This window comes from Zootoca vivipara, chromosome Z1 (assembly GCF_965207765.1).
Source record: "Zootoca vivipara chromosome Z1, rZooViv2.hap1.1, whole genome shotgun sequence".
In the NCBI taxonomy this organism is placed as follows: Eukaryota; Metazoa; Chordata; class Lepidosauria; order Squamata; family Lacertidae; genus Zootoca; species Zootoca vivipara.
The window spans coordinates 59,945,001-59,968,373 of NC_142583.1; the positions used below are offsets into that span (position 1 = coordinate 59,945,001).

General features: G+C 45.5%; 1 protein-coding gene across 3 annotated transcripts in view; it reads right to left on the reverse strand.

Moving 5' to 3' along the window:
• The window catches only part of HERC3 (HECT and RLD domain containing E3 ubiquitin protein ligase 3), a 48,714-nt gene that overhangs the window by 5,940 nt on the left and 19,401 nt on the right, over positions 1-23,373 (reverse strand). The window contains exons 8-23 of one of the 3 annotated variants that reach the window (XM_035111577.3): positions 22,976-23,136; positions 19,358-19,434; positions 18,802-18,926; positions 16,889-16,951; positions 14,562-14,673; positions 13,756-13,945; positions 11,750-11,913; positions 9,790-9,903; positions 8,411-8,434; positions 8,235-8,324; positions 7,409-7,579; positions 6,470-6,613; positions 6,122-6,288; positions 5,261-5,327; positions 3,671-3,753; positions 1,231-1,414 (exon numbers count right to left, since the gene is read on the reverse strand). In XM_035111577.3, coding sequence (XP_034967468.1) covers positions 1,231-1,414; positions 3,671-3,753; positions 5,261-5,327; positions 6,122-6,288; positions 6,470-6,613; positions 7,409-7,579; positions 8,235-8,324; positions 8,411-8,434; positions 9,790-9,903; positions 11,750-11,913; positions 13,756-13,945; positions 14,562-14,673; positions 16,889-16,951; positions 18,802-18,926; positions 19,358-19,434; positions 22,976-23,136 — 1,936 coding nt within the window. The remainder of the gene's footprint in view (positions 1-1,230; positions 1,415-3,670; positions 3,754-5,260; positions 5,328-6,121; positions 6,289-6,469; positions 6,614-7,408; positions 7,580-8,234; positions 8,325-8,410; positions 8,435-9,789; positions 9,904-11,749; positions 11,914-13,755; positions 13,946-14,561; positions 14,674-16,888; positions 16,952-18,801; positions 18,927-19,357; positions 19,435-22,975; positions 23,137-23,373) is intronic. The other 2 variants (XM_088660521.1, XM_035111578.3) reach the window with 2 other exon arrangements.

The following is a 23,373-nucleotide window of genomic DNA, read 5'->3' on the forward strand; positions in this document are numbered from 1 at the left end:
CAGCCCTATTGAACAGAGTGGGACTTACTTCCAAGTAAACACACACGGGATCGGGCTGACAGTGGAAACTATAATAATAATAATAATAATAATAATAATAATAATAATAATAATAATGTATTATTTATACCCCACCCATCTGGCTGGGTTTCCCCAGCCACTCTGGGCGGCTTCCAACAGAAAAATAAAATAAAATAATCGATTTAAACATTAAAAGCATCCCTAAACAGGGCTGCCTTCAGATGTCCTCTAAAAGTCTGGTAGTTGTTTTTCTCTTTGACATCTGGTGGGAGGGCGTTCCACAGGGCGGGTGCCACTACCGAAAAGGCCCTCTGCCTGGTTCCCTGTAGCTTTGCTTCTCGCAACGAGGGAACCGCCAGAAGGCCCTTGGCACTGGACCTCAGTGTCCGCGCAGAACGATGGGGGTGGAGACGCTCCTTCAGGTATACTGGACCGAGGCACCACACTGAAATGCACTGAGCGCAGTCAAGAATCATTTGAGTGAGGGCTTTGCCTTCGTGTTTAGTTTACAGTTTGGTGCAGGGGACCCCAAACTAAGGCCCGGGGGCCGGATGCGGCCCAATCGCCTTCTAAATCCGGCCCCCCGACGGTCCGGGAATCAGCATGTTTTTACATGAGTAGAAGGTGTCCTTTTATTTAAAAGCATCTCTGGGTTATTTGTGGGGCCTGTCTGGTGTTTTTACATGAGTAGAATGTGTCCTTTTATTTAAAATGTGTCTCTGGGTTATTTGTGGGGCATAGGAATTTGTCCTCTTTTTTTCTCAAAATATAGTCCGACCCCCCACAAGGTCTGAGGGACAGTGGACCGGCCCCCTGCTGAAAAGGTTTGCTGACCCCTGGTTTGGTGCTTTCTCCAACGAACTGAACCATTCGGCGAAACTCTCCCAAGTGTCAGACTGGGAACAAGAAGGTGCAGGTTCATATCCCCTACTCAAGTCAGGAAGCTAACAGGTTGTTATTTCAACCTCTCCTACCTAGGGAGGGTTGTTGTGAGGATAAAATAGAGGAGGAAAACCATGCACATTTTGGAGGACAGGTGAGGGGGAGAATGGAGAAAACAGTAAATAAGAGAACGATGGGGGCGTTCTTAGGTCTCACATCCTAGCCAGACAGATTCTCAGAAGGTAAGGATTAAGGTTTTGCTCAAAGGACAGTAGCAGTTCTAGATTCACAAAGGGCCAAATGGTACGGAAGGGTGTGCCTGCTTACCTCCTCAAGCTCCTTCCAGTTGTAGTTGCTGCTCCCTACGACCATGGCTCTCAGCTCGGTGGGCTGGAACATTTCTAGAACTTTACCCCCACACACCTTCAGGAAGCCCGTGGAGAAAGCCTTGTACCACTCGTCTACCGAAATGTTAAAGACATAATTAACGTACGCATCGACGAATTCCTCCCTGGGGAATTAAAAGAAACAGCACTGGTCATTACCAAGAAACAAACAGTGGCAGATAAGGGTGTTGTCGGCTGAAGCCACTGTCTACCCAGACAGCAAGGGATACATACCGCGCATTTCATAAAATGCATTTACATTGCAAATCACTGTACAATCTGCACTACTTGGGCACAGGATTAAAAAAATTAAAAACGTAACAAATGCCTGCTAATGAGGCCCATTTAGTCCAGCATGCTCTTCCCACAGTGGTCGATCGCATACTGAAAGGAGCATCTCCACCCTCACCGTTCAGTCCAGACACAGGTCCAGCTCCAAAGTCCTCCTGGCAGTTTCCCCACTGCAAGAAGTGAGGTTACAGGGAACCAGGCAGAGGGCCTTCTCGGTAGTGGCCCTGCCCTGTGGAACGCCCTCCCACCAGATGTCAAAGAGGAAAAACAACTACCAGACTTTTAGAAGACATCTCAAGGCAGCCCTGTTTAGGGAAGCTTTTAGAATCATAGAACTGTAGAGTTGGAAGGGACCCTGAGGATCATCTAGCCCAACCCCCTGCAACACAGGAGCAACAACAACGCAGGGATCGAACCTGCAACCTTCGCATTATTATCAGCACCACACTAAAACCAGCTGAGCTATCCAGGCTTTCCATTTTTAAATGTTTGATATTTTACTGTGGTTTTATAACTTGTTGGAAGCTGTTCAGAGTGGCCAAGACAACCCTGTCAGATGGGCGGCATATAAACATTATTATTAGTAATAATAGCATTATTTATTTATTTGATGATGATGATGATTTTATTTACGGTAAAGGACCAGCTCTTAAAAATAACATATAAAAATAATAAAATAAAATAAAATGAATCCCTTTGAAAGAACAACCTCAGGGAACGTAGCGTATATATGATGCCTTGAACAACATTTAAAATAAATTGTTAATTATATATACAATGCTAAAAAAATTAACCCTTAAAATAGAAGCTGCAGAAAACTGAGCCTAGCTCGCTTGGGGTACCAAATTTTTGGAAATTCAGACGGACTCGGGAGAAAGTCTGTGTCTCCATATTTGGACACAGAATCTGGCGACCGCTCTGGTTATCTTCTGGTCTTTGCCTTGCAGGAGCAAGTTGTATAATTGCTTTTCTGGGAGGCTTACTAACCTCACCAGTACGGGATCCAGGAACTCCCTTCGAGCTTCTTCATAGAGGGGACATCTGAAGAAAAGGTGCTCTGGGCTTCCTATTTCCCCTAATGGGCATACGCAGAGTCTTTGGGCGTATATTTATTTATTTATTATTAGCAGCAGCAGCACCTAAGGGGAGCCTATAAGCATCACCTGAGTGCAACAGCCTTGCAATTCCCAGCTACTAACAAGCATGCTGCCAACCATTTGCTTGCAAATACCACTGGCTGGAAGCCCCAGGAGAGGGGAGTTTCTTTGTGCTTGAATCCTGCTTGGGGGTTCCCCAATGGCATCTGGTTGGCAACTGTGAGAACAGAGGACGCTGGACCAGATGGGCCACTGACTCTTCTTAAGTTCCTGCTGATAATAGAACCTTGTAAGTTATACCAGCGGAGTAAGGTGGGAGGCCATGATACTGACCCTCCATTCGCAGAAGCTCTTCTGGTACTGCACACCAGTCACTGAGACTTTGGGGGGTGGGGAGGGGGAGCCATTGTCTCCATGTCCCATGCAAAGGTTTCGCAGAGGGCTGGGCTGGATGTGACATTTGATCTGATCTCTCATGAACTAGCTGGGGGGAAACTTCCCCTTCTCCTTCCATCATATTTTCAGACTCCAGGGGGGGGGAACCCCAAACCAAGCTCTGGGCGATGTTTGCCTATGCAAATCTACGGCAAATATTATCGAACAAAATGCGCAGTGTTAACCTAAAAGACTTTGGATCCATTTTATTGTTTCGCATTCCTCCCCCCCGGACCAAACCAAATGTCAGGAAATGAGGAAGGATGGAGAGCAGATGGCAGAACCTTTTCTATATTACTGCATTTCTTGATTTCCCCAACAGAGTCCTTTATTTGTTTCGTGCAAGGTCCCCCATGGCTCCTGCGCAACAGTACTTCTCCCCACCACCCCACCACCCCCTTCCATCTTTTATTTTCTTAAGGTTTCTATCCTCCCAATCTGAAGAGCGCAATACAGAGCCCTCTTGCTGGGCTCATCCCAAAGCAGCTGCTGTGAAAGACCGTTTGTTACTTGTGAAATTACCCCAAAGAGCATCTTTAGGCATCAGACGGTACGCACCTGTTACCTTTCTGCACTGGAATTTTGTCTCCATCAGGGATGAGGTTCTTCTGCTCTGCCACTCCATAGCTTTCTCTGCACATCTGTTTGTTTGTTTGTTTGTTTTCCCACCCCAGAAAAAGACAACAAAATTGCTTCATTCTGTATCTCATCAACACAGCTTAAAACAATAAAAAAGGACATAAAATCATGGCTGTAGAGTGGGAAGGACCCATGGGGGAATCATCTAGTCCAGGCATCCCCAAACTGCAGCCCTCCAGATGTTTTGGCCTACAACTCCCATGATCCCTAGCTAACAGGACCAGTGGTCAGGGATGATGGGAATTGTAGTCCAATTGGACTAATGGTCAGGGGTCCCTTTACCTTTACCTTTACATGGGACCCAGGTGATGCTGTGGGTTAAACCACTGAGCCTAGGGCTTGCTGATCAGAAGGTCGGCGGTTCGAATCCCTGTGACGGGGTGAGCTCCTGTTGCTCGGTCCCAGCTCCTGCCAACCTAGCAGTTCGAAAGCACGTCAAAGTGCAAGTAGATAAATAGGAACCGCTACAGCGGGAAGGTAGACGGCGTTTCCATGTGCTGCTCTGGTTCACCAGAAGCAGCTTTGTCATGCTGGCCACATGACCTGGAAGCTGTATGCCAGCTCCCTCGGCCAATAACACGAGATAAGCGCCGCAACCCCAGAGTCGGTCACAACTGGACCTAATGGTCAGGGGTCCCTTTACCTTTACCTTTACATCTGGAGGGCCGAAGTTTGGGGATGCCTGATCTAGTCCAATCCCCTGCAATGTAAGAATCTTTTGCCCAATTCAGGACTCAAACTCATGACCTTGAGATCAAGAGTCCCAGGCTCTCCCAATTTGAGATCAATGTGCAGTTTATATCTGATCACGTTTCCACACCCTTGGCATACTGCTGGATTGTAGCCAATGAGGCACAATCCAGATTAAAATCAAATGAGCTCAATTTCCATCAACACCAGGAAGAACTGCAAAATGCAGCTAATGTCCATTTCATGAACGTCTGAGCCAAGATGTACACCCTCAAAAATGGGTGTTCCTTTGACAGTGTGGTGTAGCAGTTAGTGTCGGATGAGGACATGAGAGGCGGAGGTTCAAATCCTCACTCGGCCATCAAGCTCACTGGGTGACTTGGGCCGGCTGCTGTCTCTCAGCCTAATCAACCTAGCCCCCCCCCCCAAAGCTTTTTGGTTGACCTTATTAAAAAAACAAAAACCTCGACGATCTTTTCAGCACACTTTAAAATATTGATTTCTTATTTTGGTGCTCCCCAAAATAGGGCTCGTCTTATACATGGTGTCATGTTATACACCTGAAAATACAGTACAGTGGTACCTCGGGTTGAGAACTTAATTCGTTCTGGAGGTCCGTTCCTAACCTGAAACTGTTCTTAACCTGAGGTACCACTTTAGCTAATGGGCCACCCGCTGCTGCCGCACAATTTCTGTTCTCATCCTGAGGTAAAAGTTCTTAACCCGAGGTACTATTTCTGGGTTAGCGGAGTCTGTAACCTGAAGTGTCTGTAACCTGAGGTACCACTGTAAACGCAAGAGACAGAAAAATGGTCTTACCGTGAAATATAGGCAGAATGTCTCTTCAACATCATCCCCAGGGTAATCCAAGAGCTGTTGAAGACTCCTATAAATAAGGTAAAGGAAACGTAAAGGCAGAAAGATGTTAGGAGAGAGGGAAAAGTCTGCATCTGAGACGCAGAATTGTTTGTACATAACCCTCTTCCTTGCCCGGCTATTAAGGATTTATGGTATCAAATTTTAGGACGAAATCGAGGAAAGCGGGCCAAAAAATACAATCTGATTCAAAAAAAGTTACAGGAGAGAGTTTCAATTTCAATTAATTGTTCATTAACAGTTGCAAACAAAATAAAACACTGCTGCATACTGGAATCTTCCACAGTTCCGTTAAAACAATGTAAAAGAAAGAGTACAGTATGTGAAATGCAGAACTCTTAACCAATGGATTTATGATAAGAACTCAAAGAGTCACACCCAAACAGTTTCATGTTATATAAGTATATAGAGTATTTATAGCATGTAAAAATGGTAGGTTTCATGAAGGCGTTCAACCTCACACATTATTTTCTGTTTTGTTAATATTGTGATTGTATGACTTTGTTTTGCTTTTTATTTTAATGGGCATAATGAAAAATAAAAATTCTCCTCCCCGAAAGTAACACTAATATGGGTTTGGGGCAACAGAACTCCAACATGAAATATTATAATTGGAGAAGGATGGAAACATAGAAGGTGTATTGCTTCTTCCAATGGTTTGCTTTTTTCCTCATAACAGGGCCACATTCTGCCTTCCATCCCGAACCCCCAAGCACTGCCCCAATTTTATTAAAGTGCCACTGCCAAATTCTATCTAGGCCGATTGCGAAGCGGACAGGAAGACATACTTCCAATACTTTCTACCTTCCTTCTGTGGGCGAAAGCTCCTTCAAGTCTTCCAAGCACGGCTTCACATTCAAGAGTTTCTTGTACAGGGCCAATGGAAAGTGAAGATCCACAACAGTGAAGTTGTATATGGCCAGACCACAGATGATGCCAATCAGGTGGAACCAATTGTGCTCTACAAAACACTTTGGACACACAAAGAGATGGACTTGTTAGCAGGAGGAAAACGCCAGCGAGGAGCTGGAAAAGTTCAGATCTGGAAGGTGGCTAAAAACCCCTCCCCTGAGCTGTGAGCCTCTAAACTACACCCAGCCAAGAAGGATCGCTGGCAAACAGTTTGAGAGTGCATAAGCCAAGCACACTTACGGTATCCGAGAACCACAGCAGGTTCGATTCGGGGTAGGAGGTGAACATCCCATAGATGGGATTCAGGAGCTCTTTCAGCAGCAGGAGGAAGAACTCCTTTGTGACTCCGCCAGCATCAACCGCCTCCTCGCCGTCAAATATCACCTGCCACGATGCCCAAAACGGAGCTTTAGCCATTGCAACGAGTAACAGCCAACTGAGCCATACTCCGAGCAGATCCAATAGACTTCAGTCCACCAATTTCAATGAGTCTACTCTTGAGTACGACTGGGGCCACATTCACATTTAAACCACTATGCTACCATTTTAAGCAGAAGAGGATTCCCTCAAAGAATTCTAGGAGCTGAAGTTTGCCAAGGGTACTGAGAGTTGTTAGCACAGAACCACAATTCCCAGAGGTCCCTGGGGAGAGAGAGATTGGATGTTAAACCGCTCTGGGAATTGTAGCTCTCTGGGGGGGAACAGGGGTGTCTCTTAACAACTCTCAGCATCCTTAACTACAGTTCCCAGAATCCTCTGGGTGTTTAAAGTGGTATGATACTACAGTGGTACCTTTGTTTCCAACCGCTTTGGATTACAACTGTTTTGGATTACAGCCACGTCAAACCCAGAAATGCGTGCCCCCTTTTTTTGGATTACAACTCATTTTGTGGGGATTACAACCAATTTTGGGAGGGAGGCCCCATTGGCGAAAGTGCACCTTGGGTTACTACCTGTTTTGGTTTTACAACCGGACCTCCGGAACGGATTATGGTTGTAAACCAAGGTACCACTGTACAGGGCCGTCTTAAGCATGTCGGGTGCCCTGGCGCCGTGGTGTGGAGATAGCTCCGGCGCCCCCACCGTCCCGGCGGGCAGCCGCGCGGCTCTGCCACTGAGGAGGACTAGGCCCAAACACCAAACAAACTATTGCAGCGAGGAGCTGCCGCGGGGCCTTACCTTCAGAGGCTTTTTCAAGTCAATATCCGAATGGATGCTCAACTCCCTCAAGGCGTCGCCAACCAAGTTGGTCCTACGAACATGGAGGACCAGGAAGGGGCTTCGAGCCAAGAGGGGTTCAAGGGTGAGGAGCATGAAAACGTTCTGCAGATTCGCACCACTGATGGCCACCTATAAAAAACAAATACAAAAGTCAAGAGTAGTAGCAACAACAACAACAACAACAACAAAATGTATTGAGTCCCTGGGTTCTCCATTCCCGGCGTAGAGGAAGTGGTATCTGTGGAAACAGGGTTTACTGGCAATTTGCTTTGGGCAGGGGGTAGAAGCGTTGCCTCCTGAAAACAACATTCCTGTAAAACCAGCTGCTTTGCAAGGATGCCCTCCTAACTCCCTTTGCCCCTTCCTAGTGTTTGGAAATATCTTGACTGGGCTAGGAGAGTGCCTATTTCCCTGCTAAAAATATCCACATGGGGGGGACTGGGGGAGGGTCCGCCATGTGCCTCCTGCACAGATTTTGCAAAAGTTTTTGAAGATCAAGAGCCAGTAGGAAATCTGGCATCCCATTTTTTAATCTTTCCCCACCCCCCAAAAAAGAAAAAAGGTCCCCCCCCCCAAAAAAAATTGATACTCCTTTCATTCTGCTGCGACCTTTTCCTTGTCGTGGCAAGGTTTTGATTGACGCTTTTCATAATGCAGTAAGATACAGAAAACCCTTGTTTGGGCGTTCTTTTTGGGCGAAGGTCAGTGCAGAAAACGTGTTAATAAATAAATGCATGGATTAAAACGGCTGGGATTGGCAGAAAGAGGAGACCTGGCCGCCTACCTGCATCTGCAGCTCCGCATCCGTCTGCAGCATCTTGGTCTTGGCTTGAGCATCGAAGATGAAAGGGTAAGAGCACAGAGTCACGGCATCCTGGAAAGTAGGAGTGGTTCAATTTAGCGGTGGCAGCCTGGGCCTCTGCTGAGAACTACTTTGGCAAGAGTAATTGGAATGGTTACCTGCATAATTGATGGTCTGACTTTCTGGGGAGGGGGAGAAGGGCGAGGCAAGACAGAGAGAGAGAGAGAGAAATGAATAATATGTGAGCTTTTACTTAGAGCAGTACCATCAGTTACGTTTTAATCCTATCCTTCCCCCAAAGGCTAGCCTATGTTCTCACAACCACCCTATGAGGTAGGCTTAGGAGCAGATAATGTGGGTGGCTGATCCCAAGGTCACCCCCAATCAGATTTGTGGCCCCTCTGTCCAAGCCCGACACCATAAGCACTAGATTAAAGCAAAGGCTGGCCCATTCCATGGATTTTTTCGTACACACACACACACACAAGCTGCCTCTTTGTGGAGTAGTGGCTCCAGATTCCCCACCCAGTCGCTTTTGGTAGAGAAGGTTGGTTCATGCCCCCCCCCCAACCAAGAATGAGCAGAACCTGCTAGAAATGTGCCATATATGCTTTATTTCGGGTCCAGTGTTCCTTTCACAGACAAGTCCTTCCGCGCTTCCATTTCTCCCGCAACTCCACTTTTTTGGTTGCTCCCCACCCCGTTTTTGGCTCAGGGCTCTCGTCTTAAGAGACACAGAGTTCCACCATCACCTCATCTCACCTGCTGGTTAGGGACTCTCCTCCTACCCAATGTCCTAGGCTTCTCCTCTGGCCTCTACTCCAACAGGAGCTGCTCACTGTCCCCAGGGTGTCTCTCCTTCAGTTCCCAGTGCCTCACCCTCCCCTGTTTCAAAGGAAAGTTTGTCATGCAACTCTGGGGTGGGGGAGGAAGCTGCTGCTCAAGAAACACACTTTTACAAGGTCCACGGGACACACAAGTTCTTTGGATCTTGGCCACTAACTGTATTTTTAACTGCATCTTGAAGTTTCCCATACCCAAACAGCCTAGCAGGCCATGCTACATACACTGGAGATACATGCATGCATGTAAAGATACGATTATACACACAAACACTTGCTACTTTGAGAATATTGCTGGTTTCCCCCTGAAAAAACCCAACTTCTAGCCCTTGTGGGGAGAATGATCTGAAAACAGACTTGGAACTCAAGTTTAAGGTTCCACATGGGATTTCAATATCCTGAACAACCATCCTTTCCTCTTTGCCATCTACCACTTAGTCTCTAATGTCCACATCAACCCGTCTCTCTTGGATCCTACTGGGAGACAACATAATCCCTAAAATTTCCACGTTTCCCGGACATCCAAATCTCGAAAACAAGCTAAATATGCACGCTGACCGCTTACATTAAAAGCCTACAATGGCTGCGGAATTTGCATTTGTACCGTGATCCATTTTGACACAACGCTCCTAGCTTTACAGCTGCAAACCCTGGACTATTCCCTCCCCTCGCACCAATTGCACAACGCCTCTTACCATTCCAGCTTGATGCAAAAACCACATCAGGTAGTCTTCCTGGATATCCACCAGACTGGAAATCTCAGGGATATAAAACTTGTCATATTCTACGTGTTTTACTTTCTGATTTACCTGATTTGGGAAAAGAAGGAGGAAACACGTCGTTTAAGAAGCAGAGAATAATAACCAGTTCCCTCAAACAAAACGGCATGAAAACCCAACATTTAAGTCAGCTACAGGCAGTACTAGTGCAGACACGTGCTGAACAAGTTTAGGAATAGGAGGAACATCGATAACAAGAAAGGTCACAGCAGAGGAATCAGTGGTCAACACAAGCCCAGTGCCCAGAACTAGGTGCATAACGAAAGCAAGGGAGGTTTAACATTTGCAGAAGAGCCTCCATGGGCACATAGCAAAACAAACCACAACCTTTGTACATCAAAGCAAGGTGTGGTCTGAGCCTAGACACCAAAAGGGCCCAGCACAAGGGCAAACGTCCACTGCACAGGTTGACAGCATTTGCATAAAAGGCAGCACCATAGTTTAACACTGTTAACACTAGCAGGAAAAGGGCCGAGCCTCAGTGGTAGAGCATGCAGTAGTGGAAGAAGCAGCTCTTTACCTTGACTTTTGACACCTGAGATAGGTGATTTTAAGGCCCACCCTATTCCTGCGACTGTAACTTGTTTTGAACTGTTTTTAATGCTGTGGTTTTAAATTGCTGCAACACCCCCGGCCCCAAACTCTGGGAATTGATATAGTGAAGCAGGCATGTCAAACCTGCGGCCCTCCAGATGTTTTGGACTACAATTCCCATCTTCCCCAACCACTGGTCCTGCTAGCTAGGGATCATGGGAGTTGTAGGCCAAAACATCTGGAGGGCCGCAGGTTTGACATGCCTGTAAGTGAAGGGTAGGTTAACACATGGAAGTTGTTATTATTAACATGTTTTGCATGCAGAAGATCCCAAGTTCAATCCGTGGCACTTCCAGAAAGGGCTGGGACTTACCTTCCAAGTCCCGGACTGCAGAATCTGGGACCGGCAGCCGTGTGACACCGGAAGTTGCATCGACGTAACTTCCGGTGTCGCTTTGCCCTTCTATGGGCACCAAAAATGGCCACCGCCGGCTTCAAAAGTAGCTTCTACACATGACTGGAAGTGCGTCAATGCAGCTTCCGGTGTCGCCCCGCCCATCTATGGGCAGCAAAATGGCCGCCGCTGACACCGGAAGTCGCATCTATGCACTTCCGGTCATGCGTAGATGCGACTTTTGAAGCCGGCGGCAGCCATTTTTTGTGCCCATAGAAGGGCAAATTAGGGGGGAAAATGGCCGCCGGCAGGAGAAAATAACAGAGAAAAACGGGAGACGAAGTGATACGGGGGACCACCGGGAAAAGGTAAGTAAAAACGGGGGTTTCCCGGGGAAAACGGGAGACTTGGCAGCTATGGGCTGGGAGAGGGCTCTGTCTGAAATTCTGGAGAGCCACTGCCAATCAGTGGAGCAAGATGAACCAACGATTGGCTCCATTTTCTAAGGAGTCCATGCAAAGGGCTTGCCTTGCACACCCGCTTCCCCTTCTCCTCCCTCTTCCTGGGTCGCTAGGAAGAGGAACAAGGCAGGATTCCGTTTTGCTTCCATAGATTCTTGGCTGATCATTATGTGCAAGCCATAAAACGTGGCCCAAATGACATCCTAGTGAATTTCAAACGAAACCAAGTTGGGTTTTGAAGTGGGCTTGCTTGCTAAACCACAATTCCTGGTTCATGTGTGTTGCTGGCAAGACAGGAGAAGTGAAACTGAACCCTGGTTTATTTCTCCTCCAGGAAATAAGCAGGAGAGGGGACGGGGTGGTGGTGAGTCTTGCTCGGGCTCACAGAGGCTTGATTCATGTAAAGTTAAATGGTGGTTTGGCATGACGTGCGAAAGCGGCCACTCTGCACATCGACACAGGGACACAACCACCGCAGTTTCCTTACTTTATGAAGTTTCTCCAGAAGCTTTAGTGCAGCTGTGATGTAACTGCCATACAAGACAGGGATCAATAATGTTTTTCTTCCGTTCAAGAGGTAAACAACGGCACCTTTGTAGAGATCCACCAGCCTCAAGAAGTACCCTGGACACACCTGAGACCACCAGTTATCTAAACAGGGGTACACAAAGCAAAACATGTAGCTATTAGCTTAATCATAGAATTGTAGTTGGAAAGGGCCCCCGAGGATCATCTTGATCAAACATGACAGATTTCAACTAGATCATACATGACAGATGGCCATCCAACCTCTGCTTAAAAACCTCCAAGCCTTCGACAGCATTATGATCCTATTAACAGGCATATTTGCTGGGGGGGGGGGGGGAACACCACCAACATATGATGCCCATATCATTTGTAAACACAAAAACCCCAGCATATGAATGGGGTCAGATTTGCAGTTTGATAAATGCATTCCTAAAGATGCCGTCCTATCTTAAAATTGTTCACTTAAGGAGCAAATCCCACTGAACTGCGTGGGCCTTATATTCCCAAGTACAGTGGTGCCTCGCAAGACGAATTTAATTCGTTCCGCGAGGCAATTCGTTTTGCGAAAAATTCGTCTTGCGAATCGCGGTTTCCCATAGGAATGCATTGAAATTTCTTCTCTTTTTTTTTTTGCCCATAGGAACGCATTAATTAAATTTCAATGCATTCCTATGGGAAACCGCGATTCGCAAGTTGAATTTTTCACAAAACGAATTCGTCTTGAGAGTCACCATCAGATCGCAAGACGCATTCGTCTTGCGAAAAATTCGTCTTGCAGGGCATTTGGCTTGCGAGGTACCACTATAAGTGCAAAAAGGTCCTCGGTCTTTGTTAAGCCTCACACTTGACAAAACAGTCGGTGGCAGGGGTGCCGAGAGTTGCAGATCGGCAATATCTGGAGGAGCGCAAGTTCCCCATCCCTAGTTCATGGTAGTGTGGCTGAATACGCCTTGAACCCCACAGGCTTTATACCAGGTATGGGGGAAACTGGACCTCTGGATGTTAAAATTCCCATCAACCCCACAAGCATAGTCAATGGCCACAGCAATGTAGGAGAGAAAAACTGGTGTGAAGAACGGGGGGGGGGGGAATTGGTGTGCATCTCCTACCTAAGACTTTACCTTTTTTTTTTAATAAACATTTTTATTAGATTTTCCAATTTAAACATCTAATCCATTTTCAAATTACCATATACAAATTTCTACAAATATCAATCAAACAATTAATCCAAATCTTCTGCCGAATTATACAAATTTAAATTTGACTTCCCATACTTCAGACTCAGAAAGCCTAATTCTCTTATATTCAGTGCTTTCTAATCAATCAAAGTCCAGATCTTATCCAATAGTCTATTAAAATCCTTCCATCTTCTTTCAAGCCCCTGAGTTTTTTCGAGCAAGCGAGTTGACCAAACCATGTATGTTTCTGTGTGAAATTATGCCTATGATTCCTCTATAAATTAACACTGTCTCTTCGCACGCTGGTATCGTGCCAAGTCTGCCCAAAAATCCAAAGACCTTTCTCACAGCCAGCCGCAGCCATCTTAGAGCCGTCCCCATACATCAAATCTTTCCTGTGATGTTTCCTCCAGACCGCCTCAGATCGCTACTCCATATAGCCTTTCCAGGGAGGAGAGCTGCCAGATCAAACCTATAAACACACATCTAATGTCTTATTTATGGCTCTCTCCCCCCCTTTGACAAATATGTAGCCAGCTTTTGTCTCCACTATGGCGGACTCTAATTTATAGCTGCGCCATAACTCAAAAGTTCCTTGACAGGTTTCCAGCCACTAATGAGCTAGCTTCTCTTTAATGTCCACATCTTGAGGAATCTTTAGCCGCATTCCAAGCGAATCCACGAGTACATACTTTGATTATTTATGTTTTCAATTCACACAGTTTATATATTTAATAAAACTATATTCAAGAAATTTCCCACTTTCTACCCTAAGACTTTATCCTACCTAAGACTTTACTGGGGTTCCTGTCCAGACGCAGAATCGCCATCGCCAAGGGAAGCGTTAAGGTGACATAGTACTTTGAGTCTTGAAACGGCGGGAACTCTGGGAGAATCAGGTAGATTCTCATGGCTTCAACGTCTGGTGGAGAACTGGGCAGCCCTGGGATCAAAAAGCTTTCGAAGCTCTTCAGGATCTGCAAAGAGGGAGAAAAAGAAATGAGGCACAAAACATAGCTCTATTGCAGCCACACAGGCTTGTTCCACCTCAATTCTGACACTATGGAGCCAACCCAAATATATGAACCACAGTCACAACAGGAGCAATTTCGAGAGGCCTCCAGAAGTGGGGACTCAACCGGTGTATTTGGAATTCTACAATGTCATGGTGAAACTTAGTGATCTCCAAAGTAGGTGTTTGGTTTTGGGAAGAGAGAAGGGAAAGGGAAAGGGAGGGCTGCGGAGTCGTGGCAAACAGCTACAACAAACCGTGCTTAGATTTGAGAGCGTTTAGATGTGGCTTGCAATTGCACACCATATTCCAAACTGGGAAAGTTTGGTTTCATCAGGAGAACCAGCATCCAGGTTTCAAACATGCACTTGAGGCAAAATGTTTTGTATTTTGCACATGAAGCAGGGTGGGTGGGGATGGACCTGCAAGATGTTTGCAAAGGCACGTCCTTAGGACAGTTTTGAGTCACACTAATGAACAGGTCGCGGCTTTGCTCTCCGATGAGTTTTCTCGTGAGCTCCTCCCAAAAGCTCTGTACAAAGCAGAAAGCTTTAAAATGTTAACGCCTTTGAAGTCTGCACCTGGTCGAGCAAGATGGAATGCTGGGACGTCATCAGCTTATCAAACATCAGTCTGGTGGAATTCAAGTCGACCCCTGGAATTTTCGGACTCGTTTTAAAATGTTCATCTATTCTACAAAATGAAAACGAAAATTGAGAGACAGAGGGAGAAATATTCCTGGTGTGCAATGTATTTACAAACAGTAATTATTATGGTTTGAGCTACTTAACCTATACGCAGCTCCAGACTCTGTAATTAATAGTTGCTCATACAAACTTCCTATTATGCCGAAGATGAATCCTTATCAGGAGTTATCAGCAAGACCAACAAGCAACTTACAGCCACGCAAGGGGCTTGCACTTCCCTCGGTAGAATTCTGTCACTCAGCAGAATTTTAGCACTCTTTCCACGGAATCTGACTGCCCCTTATTAACTGTGGGAGCTGTATAAAACCACAGTCCGTTTAGCAACCATGTGCAGATTCTAGGTTCGGCAGCAATTGTGCCAACCGAATGCCAGCTGTAAAGGAATGCCAATGGCAAAGAATGGGAATTGCTTTCCTGCCCAGCTTATTGGCTTTCTGGAAACATCTGATGATGGGGAACAGGATGCTAGATTAGTCGAGTATTTGCTAGATCCAGCTGGAGGTTCTCTAGCTCAGTGTTTCCCAACCTTGTGCCTCCAGATGTTTTGGGACTACAACTCCCATCATTCCTGACCACTGGTCTTGCTAGCTAGGGATGATGGGAGTTGTAGTCCCAAAACATCTGGAGAAACAGGGTTGGGAAACACTGCTCTAGCTGATGTGAAGCGAGGGAAGACGACACCCAGTAATCTAATAAACGGCAGCAGGCAAAAGACCTGCCATCTTTCTAGTAAAACAAAAAAAACCTGCAGCTTAACACGCTTTTGAGAGGTTGCATCCTACACCCTACATCACAAGCAACGTCTGTAGCATGTTACAGGTGGAAGCGCCGTTCCGTGAGCACGTCAGAGCTCCAAACGCCAACCGCAAATTCCTCCCCCGGCACAAACATGCTGCTAAGTTAGCCACCGAGGCTGCAACAGCAAGTGCCCTCTTGGGGAAGAGGCTCCATTTAAACCACGTACCATATTTGCCAGTTGACTGCTAAAAGCTCATAGGATGCAGAGAGAGCTAAACGTCGCCCCTGATAGCTTAGCTACCATCGCCATAACAACACAGGCAATGGACCCAGGAAGGTTCCTTCCAAGGCTCCCGGAGGATGATGTTATACTAATTGGGCAGAGCAGAATTGGTTCTGACAAGATGCAAGTTCAGCCAGGGAGCTTTTTCCTATGCCTGCATCAGCCGTCAAAGATCTTACATAAAGCTGCTGGGTCAGGCAGTGTCCCTCCTCCCCTCCGCATGTTTGGCCCTGGGCGGTGAGGCCTCTTATGTAACCGTCACTAGGATTCGCGGAACAGCTAGTCTTGGGGGTTCGAGTCTTTGCCCCTCTTTTATGCCTCCACCCTCCTTAGTCAGGAAGCCACCAACTTCTTATTACTGCTTTTTAAAAAAAAATTCACCTCCCCCCCCCAGATCTCAAAGTGGCAAAAACATGGCTCTCCTCATCTCCGTATTATTTTCACAACAACCCTGTGAGATAGGTTAATGGCCGAGAAATGATGGTTGGGCCCAAGGTCACACAGTGAGCTCCCTGGATTTGAACCCAGTCTCCAAGGTCCTAGTCCAACACCCTGACCACTAGACCACACTGGCTCTCATAGACTGAAACCTCATTGGCCACCATAGCTGTCAAGTTTTCCCTTTTCTCATGAGATATAGTAAGGAGGAGTTAAGACTAAATGTAAATTAATTATTATGTTTTCTGGATCCAATGATATGTTGAAATATGTTGAAATAGTGGAAATTTGTGGTTAAAAAGGATCAAGAATAATATTTATAATGAGAATCTTAGAAGAAGAAATGATTTAAGAAGTAGAGAGTGCTATATTAGTTATAAATGGAAACGTGGAAGGGGGGGAAGGAGGAAGTCGACAGAGTAAGAAAATATATTGGAATATTATATTGTTAAAGAAATGTTCTTTTTTGTTTTTTGCTTTTGTTTTTTATCTACATTTTTCAATATCTTTTGTATTTGCTATAAAATCAATAAAAATATATTTTTTAAAAAAAGTTTTCCCTTTTCTCGCGAGGAAGCCTATGCAGCATAAAATTATTTCCCTTAAAAAAGGGGAGAACTTGACAGCCATGTTGGCCACCCACTTTACATCTGCTTGATCAAGAGTCACGCTCTGCAGGGACTAAGCCTGGAAGACATCGGAGGGTGTTTCCTCCTGCCCTATGTAAGTTTAAGGCACTTACTTCTTTTCTAGGAAGCTCCCGTTCCAGCAGGCAGCCGAGGACAGGATCTGCACAACCTCACTGCTTAGAGTGGAGGGACAAGAAGAGAGAGGAATACGGGTTATATGGCCATGCTGCTTGTTTTTCACATTGTATATTTTACTTTTTGAGTTTCGTTGCCCTTGCTCCTAGGTGAAATCATCATGGAACCTGCTGGGGTAGCCTAAGTTGCATCTGTTGGCTGCCCAGCTGTCAGTCTTGTGATGTCACTATGACATCAGGGGGCCTGTCCTCCCTTTGGAGTTGCTTGAGAAAGGAAATTCCAAACCCAGTCTAAACATAGCTGCCAAGTCTCCCGTTTTCCCTGGGAAATCCCCGTTTTTCCAGCTGTTCCTAGCTGAAAAAACGGATTTTTTTGTTTCCCCCCCGGTTTATTCTGGCGCGGCGGCCATTTTGGAACTGGGCGGAGCATGCTCAGAAGCGACTTTTGATGCTGCTCTGCCCAGATCCAAAATGGCTGCAGTGCGACTTCTGGCGCGGCGGCCATTTTGCAACTGGGCAAAGCAGCATCAAAAGTCACTTCTGAGCGTGCTCCGCCCAGTTCCAAAATGGCGGCAGCGCTACTTCCGGTCTGCTATTTCCAGCCCGGTCCCTTATTTCTCTGACAGCAACTTGGCAGGTATGAGTCTAAATACTGTCAGCCTTGTGGAGCCTGACTGAGGCAGCTTCAGCATGAGACAATTGTGTCATGCCTCAGGAGTACTGAATCAAAGAACTCAGAAGCATGGATTCCACCTGCCCAACCCTGGAAGGGTATCTTCAGCACCACTGCCAAGTGTTCCTGGGGACCTCTGAAGTCAGAATGAAAATTATCCACGTGATGCAGAGGAGTCCATAACATAAATCCAGGCAGCGGCAGCTCCCCAACCCACTGAGCTTTTTTCACCAAGTTTGGGGAACTAGTTGACTAGCCCTCACTTGAAGATCGTGAAGTATTTCTAAAAGTTAAGTTGCTTCCCCCGGCGCCCCCAAAAAACTACAGTGCCTAGAATTCCCTTGCTTTCAGAAACCCATCAGCAAATTATTTGATTCCATTTATGAATCACTTCCCATAAAATATTGCAAAGGGATTTCAGAGTAGAAAAAAAAACCAGGCAATAAAAAGAATAACAATGGCAATGGTTGCCTAGGCAACTGTCTACATCTCCTTAGATAGCCCCTGGCTTTTGCACACATGTGGTCTACCACCCACATCTATTTTAGAAATGCTGAAAAGTACAGCAACCTGGCAGAAGATGACTTAACAAGTAGCTGGGAAATTTGGAGAGTGATACTTGGAAACAAACTCTGACTCAACACTAGGACGCACCTACAGCAGAGAGAGCAGCAGAGTCTCCATCAACAGCTTGACGCAAGCCAAGGATGTTGGCCATCCAGATGTTGCTGAACTACAATACCCATCACCCCTGGACATTGGCCATGCTTGCTGGGGCTTCATGGGAGTTGCAGTTCTGCCATCACACCACTCAGTGGAAGCAAGAATCTGAGCGGGCCCTCTGTCTACCCTGAGCTGCAAGGCCACTGCTCCAGGAGCCAACAAAGAACAGGACATTTCACTGGTGCATGATGATGCGAGAAAAGGATTCTTATTTTCAGTTCCACTCTGGAAGGCAGACATTATGGCACACACATCTCAGGGGTGGAGAAGACGACTGGATGAGGTCTACAGGAGCCTATAGCCCACGGATGAGCTTACAGGGTCATTTCAGAACGGGAGGAGCAGCTCAAACACATCCCACGCCAACCCACCCATGGGCAACCATATTGTTTCCAGGGGTTACGTCCCAACCCTTGAACACCTATGAAGATTTCATACTAAGCCACAAGGAAGAAATACTGAACAGTGCATCAGAAAAGCAAAAAAAAGAACATACTTCACTGAATTAGGATTGTTCTTTTCCGAAAGCTTTTGTCTCCACATGTCTATTGTATCGTCATTAATCAAACAGGTGTAGTCACTTTGATTTATGGCCCGGAAATCATCCGCTGGCTGAGAATTCTGGAAAAGGAGGTAGGTCTCAACGCGGATTTTGCCAAGTGGGATTGGGGGGGGGGGGGGCTTCACTGCAGCTTTTGTTAACATGTGAGGGTAGCTACCACTAGATAACTTACACAGAGATGCCATGTATCATTTCCAAGAACTATCCTCCCCAGGGACTGTTTGGATGTCCTCTCCAACCTCATTATGGACAGCATCTCATTTCTCCTGCCCTGCCCATTTCTGGTCCTTTCACTGAATGCTGGAGTGTTCGTCCAAGCCAAGAGATATTACAGTTGTGTCCAATATGGGACCTGCCTTTACTTTGCATATGAAGTTTGCCCTCTTATCAGAAGTGCATGAGTTTGAGGCCCACTCGGGGAGGAAAGGAGAGGCAGCCAAGTAACATCCCTACCAACCATGGGTAGGAACCCACGCCTCCCCCTATTTACCTCTGTTTCAGAGCAAAGCACAAACGCCTGGTCTCCTCCAGAGAAGATATGTTTAACAATGTAATATTTACACGAATCTGTTGGAGAAGAATGCAGCAAATTAGTTACGGCTCAGTACTCACAAACACCCTACTTCCTTTTCCCTTGCAAACCAGGATTACAAAAGCTATAGACCATAATGCCTCTTTGGAGTGGCTGTCTGCCTGGTACAACTCAAAAGACACAGACCAAAGGAATTCACTACTTTTTAAGACAATGTTCTCGCGGTCCAGTATACCTGAAGGTCCAGGACGGCCTCGGTCCAGTATACCTGAAGGAGCGTCTCCACCTCCATCGCTCTGCCCAGACACTGAGGTCCAGTGCCGAGGGCCTTCTAGCGGTTCCCTCGCTGCAAGAAGGGAACTAGGCAGAGGGCCTTCTTGGTAGTGGTACCCGCCCTGTGGAACGCCCTCCCACCAGATGTCAAAAAGAAAAATAACTACCAGACTTTTAGAGGACATCTGAAGGCAGCCCTGTTTAGGGAGGCTTTTAATGTTTAATCAATTATTTTATTTTATTTTTCTGTTGGAAGCCGCCCAGAGTGGCTGGGAAACCCAGTCAGATGGGCGGGGTATAAATAATAAATTATTATTAATTAATTAATTAATTAATTAATTATTATTATTTACATTATTTAGAATTTATGCCACTACAGTGGTGCCTCGCTAGACGAATTTAATTCGTTCCACGGGTCTTTTCTTATAACGAAAAATTCGTCTAGCGAATCCCATAGGAATGCATTGAAATTTTTTTGAAAATTTTTTTTGCCCATAGGAACGCATTAAGTGAATTTCAGTGCATTCCTATGGGAAACCGCGATTTGCTAGACGAAGTTTTCGTAAAACGAATTCGTCTAGCGAGGCAACCTCCACTAGAAAAAACCTTTCGTTAAGCGGAAATTTCGTTAAGCAGGGCATTCGTTAAGCGAGACACCAATGTATTTTCTCTTTGCTGCAATAACTGTTGTCTCAGAAACTGTGAAATGGTGGAGTGTCTCCTCTAAGCAGCATGCTCTTCTGAAGCTTAGCTGAAGACTCAACTTTATTTGGCATACTGTGACACAGTGCACAGCAGGAGCACAGGAAGCGGATTTACACCAAGGGAGGCCCATGATCTGTCTGGTTCATGCTAGAATGGCATTTGAAAGATGAGCAAACAAAATCAGTTATGATTGAATGGGCCAAGGATCTGGGTCATAATGTGATGATGTCGGAGTGGGAAAAATTGTGGAAGAAGGGTATGAAATTTACGGCTTGTACGGTGTTGAAGGAAAACTTGATGAAAATGATGTATAGATGGTATCTGACGCCGGTCAAGTTAGCTAAAATGTACCACAAAAGCGACAACAAATGTTGGAAATGTAAGCAGGATGTTGGCTCATTCTACCATATGTGGTGGACATGCCCTAAGATAAAAGGCTTCTGGGAAATGATTTATAATGAATTGAAAAAGATGTTTAAAAACACATTTTTGAAAAAACCGGAAGCCTTTTTGCTTGGAATAATTGGGGAAGAAATTCCCAAGGACGATGTTAATTTGTTTATGTATGCCACCACAGCTGCTAGGATTTTAATAGCAAAATTTTGGAAAAAAGAGGAATTGCCTTCGATGCAGGAATGGCAAATGAAAATGATGGACTATATGGAATTGGCAGAACTGACAGGAAGACTCCGGGACCAGACAAATGACAAAGTTTTAAAAGATTGGAAGAAATTTAAAATGTATATAGGGAATGTATTTGATAATTAGAGTTTGAATATCCAGGAAAATAAAGAGGTTAAGGTATTAGGGAGATAATAGAAGATTGAAAGTTTGAAATTAGGGTAGATGATATGAAGATGAATTAATTTTGAAGTGTTAAAGGGATTACATGATGGGTAAGAAAGATGATTTAGAAACTGCTATAGAAGTTTATAAAAATGAAAATCAGATAGTAGGGAATTGGGGAAGCCTGAAGACAATGAATATCAAAATGGATGAGAAATGATATATTTTTCTGTTATATGTTGTTTGATTTTTGTATTTTTGTATTTTGTATCTTGATGTTTTTTGTATTTGTATTTGTGTATTTTGTACTTTGTATGTTTGTTGATAAAACGACTAATAAAAAATATATTTAAAAAAAATGATCTGTCTGGTTCAGTACTGTCTACATTGCTCGCCAGCAGCTCTCTAGGGTTTCAGGCCTAGAGTCGTTCTCAGTCCTAACTGTAGACATGGGGGATTAAACTTGGGCGTTCTGCACATGAAGAGTCTCCTATCAACTCTCAGGACCCTTAATCAACTACAGTTCTAAAGTGGTGTCACACTATGGCAGATCAAGTTGAACTGTGCCGAAATGGCAAAATTAACTGGGAAGGCTCAGGGACCAAGAAGACAAGAAATTTTAAAAAAGAATGGGCAATGTTTATAACGTACTGTATATACAAAATCCTTGCAAACAGGTCAAATCATTAGCAGGATTTTAAATACACTCGTAATGTAATAGGAACTACAGAAAATTTAGGAAGATGAAAAAATTGGAGAAGTATTGATATGCAGATGAAAACAGAATTAAGAGGACCCATGGAGGGATGGGGGGGGGGGGGAAGAGTCAGGAGATTCAGAGTAATCTCAATACGTGAATGTGCATGACATTTTGATGTAACTTTATTCTTATTTTTCTTCGTTTTTTGAAAATCAATTTTTAAAAATATATATATGAAAAGTGGTGTAATACTGCTTTAATTGCATAGTGCAGATGGAGGCCTTAAGTTTTCATCCATAATGGATTCTATTTTGTCAGCACAGAGAGAGAGAGAAAGTGACAGCAGAGTAGCTGTCACTCTTAAACATTCCTAACAGATGGTAAAGCTGAGGCATTATAAATTTGCTGCTTCAGAAACAAATGTGCGATTTATTTATTCATGGCAACTATAACCCACCCTTTAACAAAAAAACAAAACAAAAAACCCTTTCCATAGCAGCTTACAAAAATCGGCACTAAGACAGCCCCTGCTCTCAGGCTCACAATCTAGGACAGGGTCCCCAAACTACGGCCCCCGGGCCGGATGCAGCCCAATTGGCCTCCCAATCCGGCCCGCGACGACCCCCGCCGCCCGCTGCCGCCGCCCGCTCTTACACCGCGCGGCGCAGCGACGATCTTTAAAATCGGCAAAAAATCGCCGAAAATCCTTTGTGCGCATGCGTATGGGCCTCTCCTGACCCAGAAGGGGTCATTTCTGATGCACTTCCGGGTCGGGGGAGGCCCATACGCATGCGCAAAAGCGATTTTCGGCGGTTTTTTCCCGACCGTGTGCGTGTGCGCATGCGCACGGGCGCGCACTCCCCCACCCTCCGGCCCGCTGCGCGCGCACTCACCTACCCTCCGGCCCGCTGCGCGGTAAGTCTGGGGACCCCTGATCTAGGAAGACATGACACACGTCAGTAACAAGCAGTGTGAGGGTGGGGCTTGATCGATATCTAAGGTAGAGCAGCATATTCAGGCTTACCTGGCCTCTGACTGGTCTCAACTTTCACCTACACCCACTGAGCATGTGTCAGAATCTCAGCTTTGCATCTGTTCGAGTCACAACTTACCTGATCTACCAGAGATTTGTTCATTGTGAGCTGCCCAGGGGCCTTTGACTGGGGAAGGACATTTAAGACTGCAGGTCTGTCCAGTTCCCAGCTGGCCTCTGGTTCCGCAGCCGAATGCATAGATAATTCCTGAAGAAGGCACAAAGGCGAGAGTGTGTTGCCTGAAAACAACAACAGAGCAAAAATATTGCAAAGTTTGCAAGAGTCTGCATAGATCTATATTTCTGCTTAAAGTTGCTTTTTTAATAAAAAAAAAAGCAGGAATACAATCAGTAAAAAAAACACTGGAGTAGAGAAAGTTTTGTTCTTTCATTATTAAAACTAAAGAGGAATTCGAAAACATTCATCTTTATGCATACGTTTGGTGGTTGGAAAATACGGTTCCTGTCAGCCCCAAG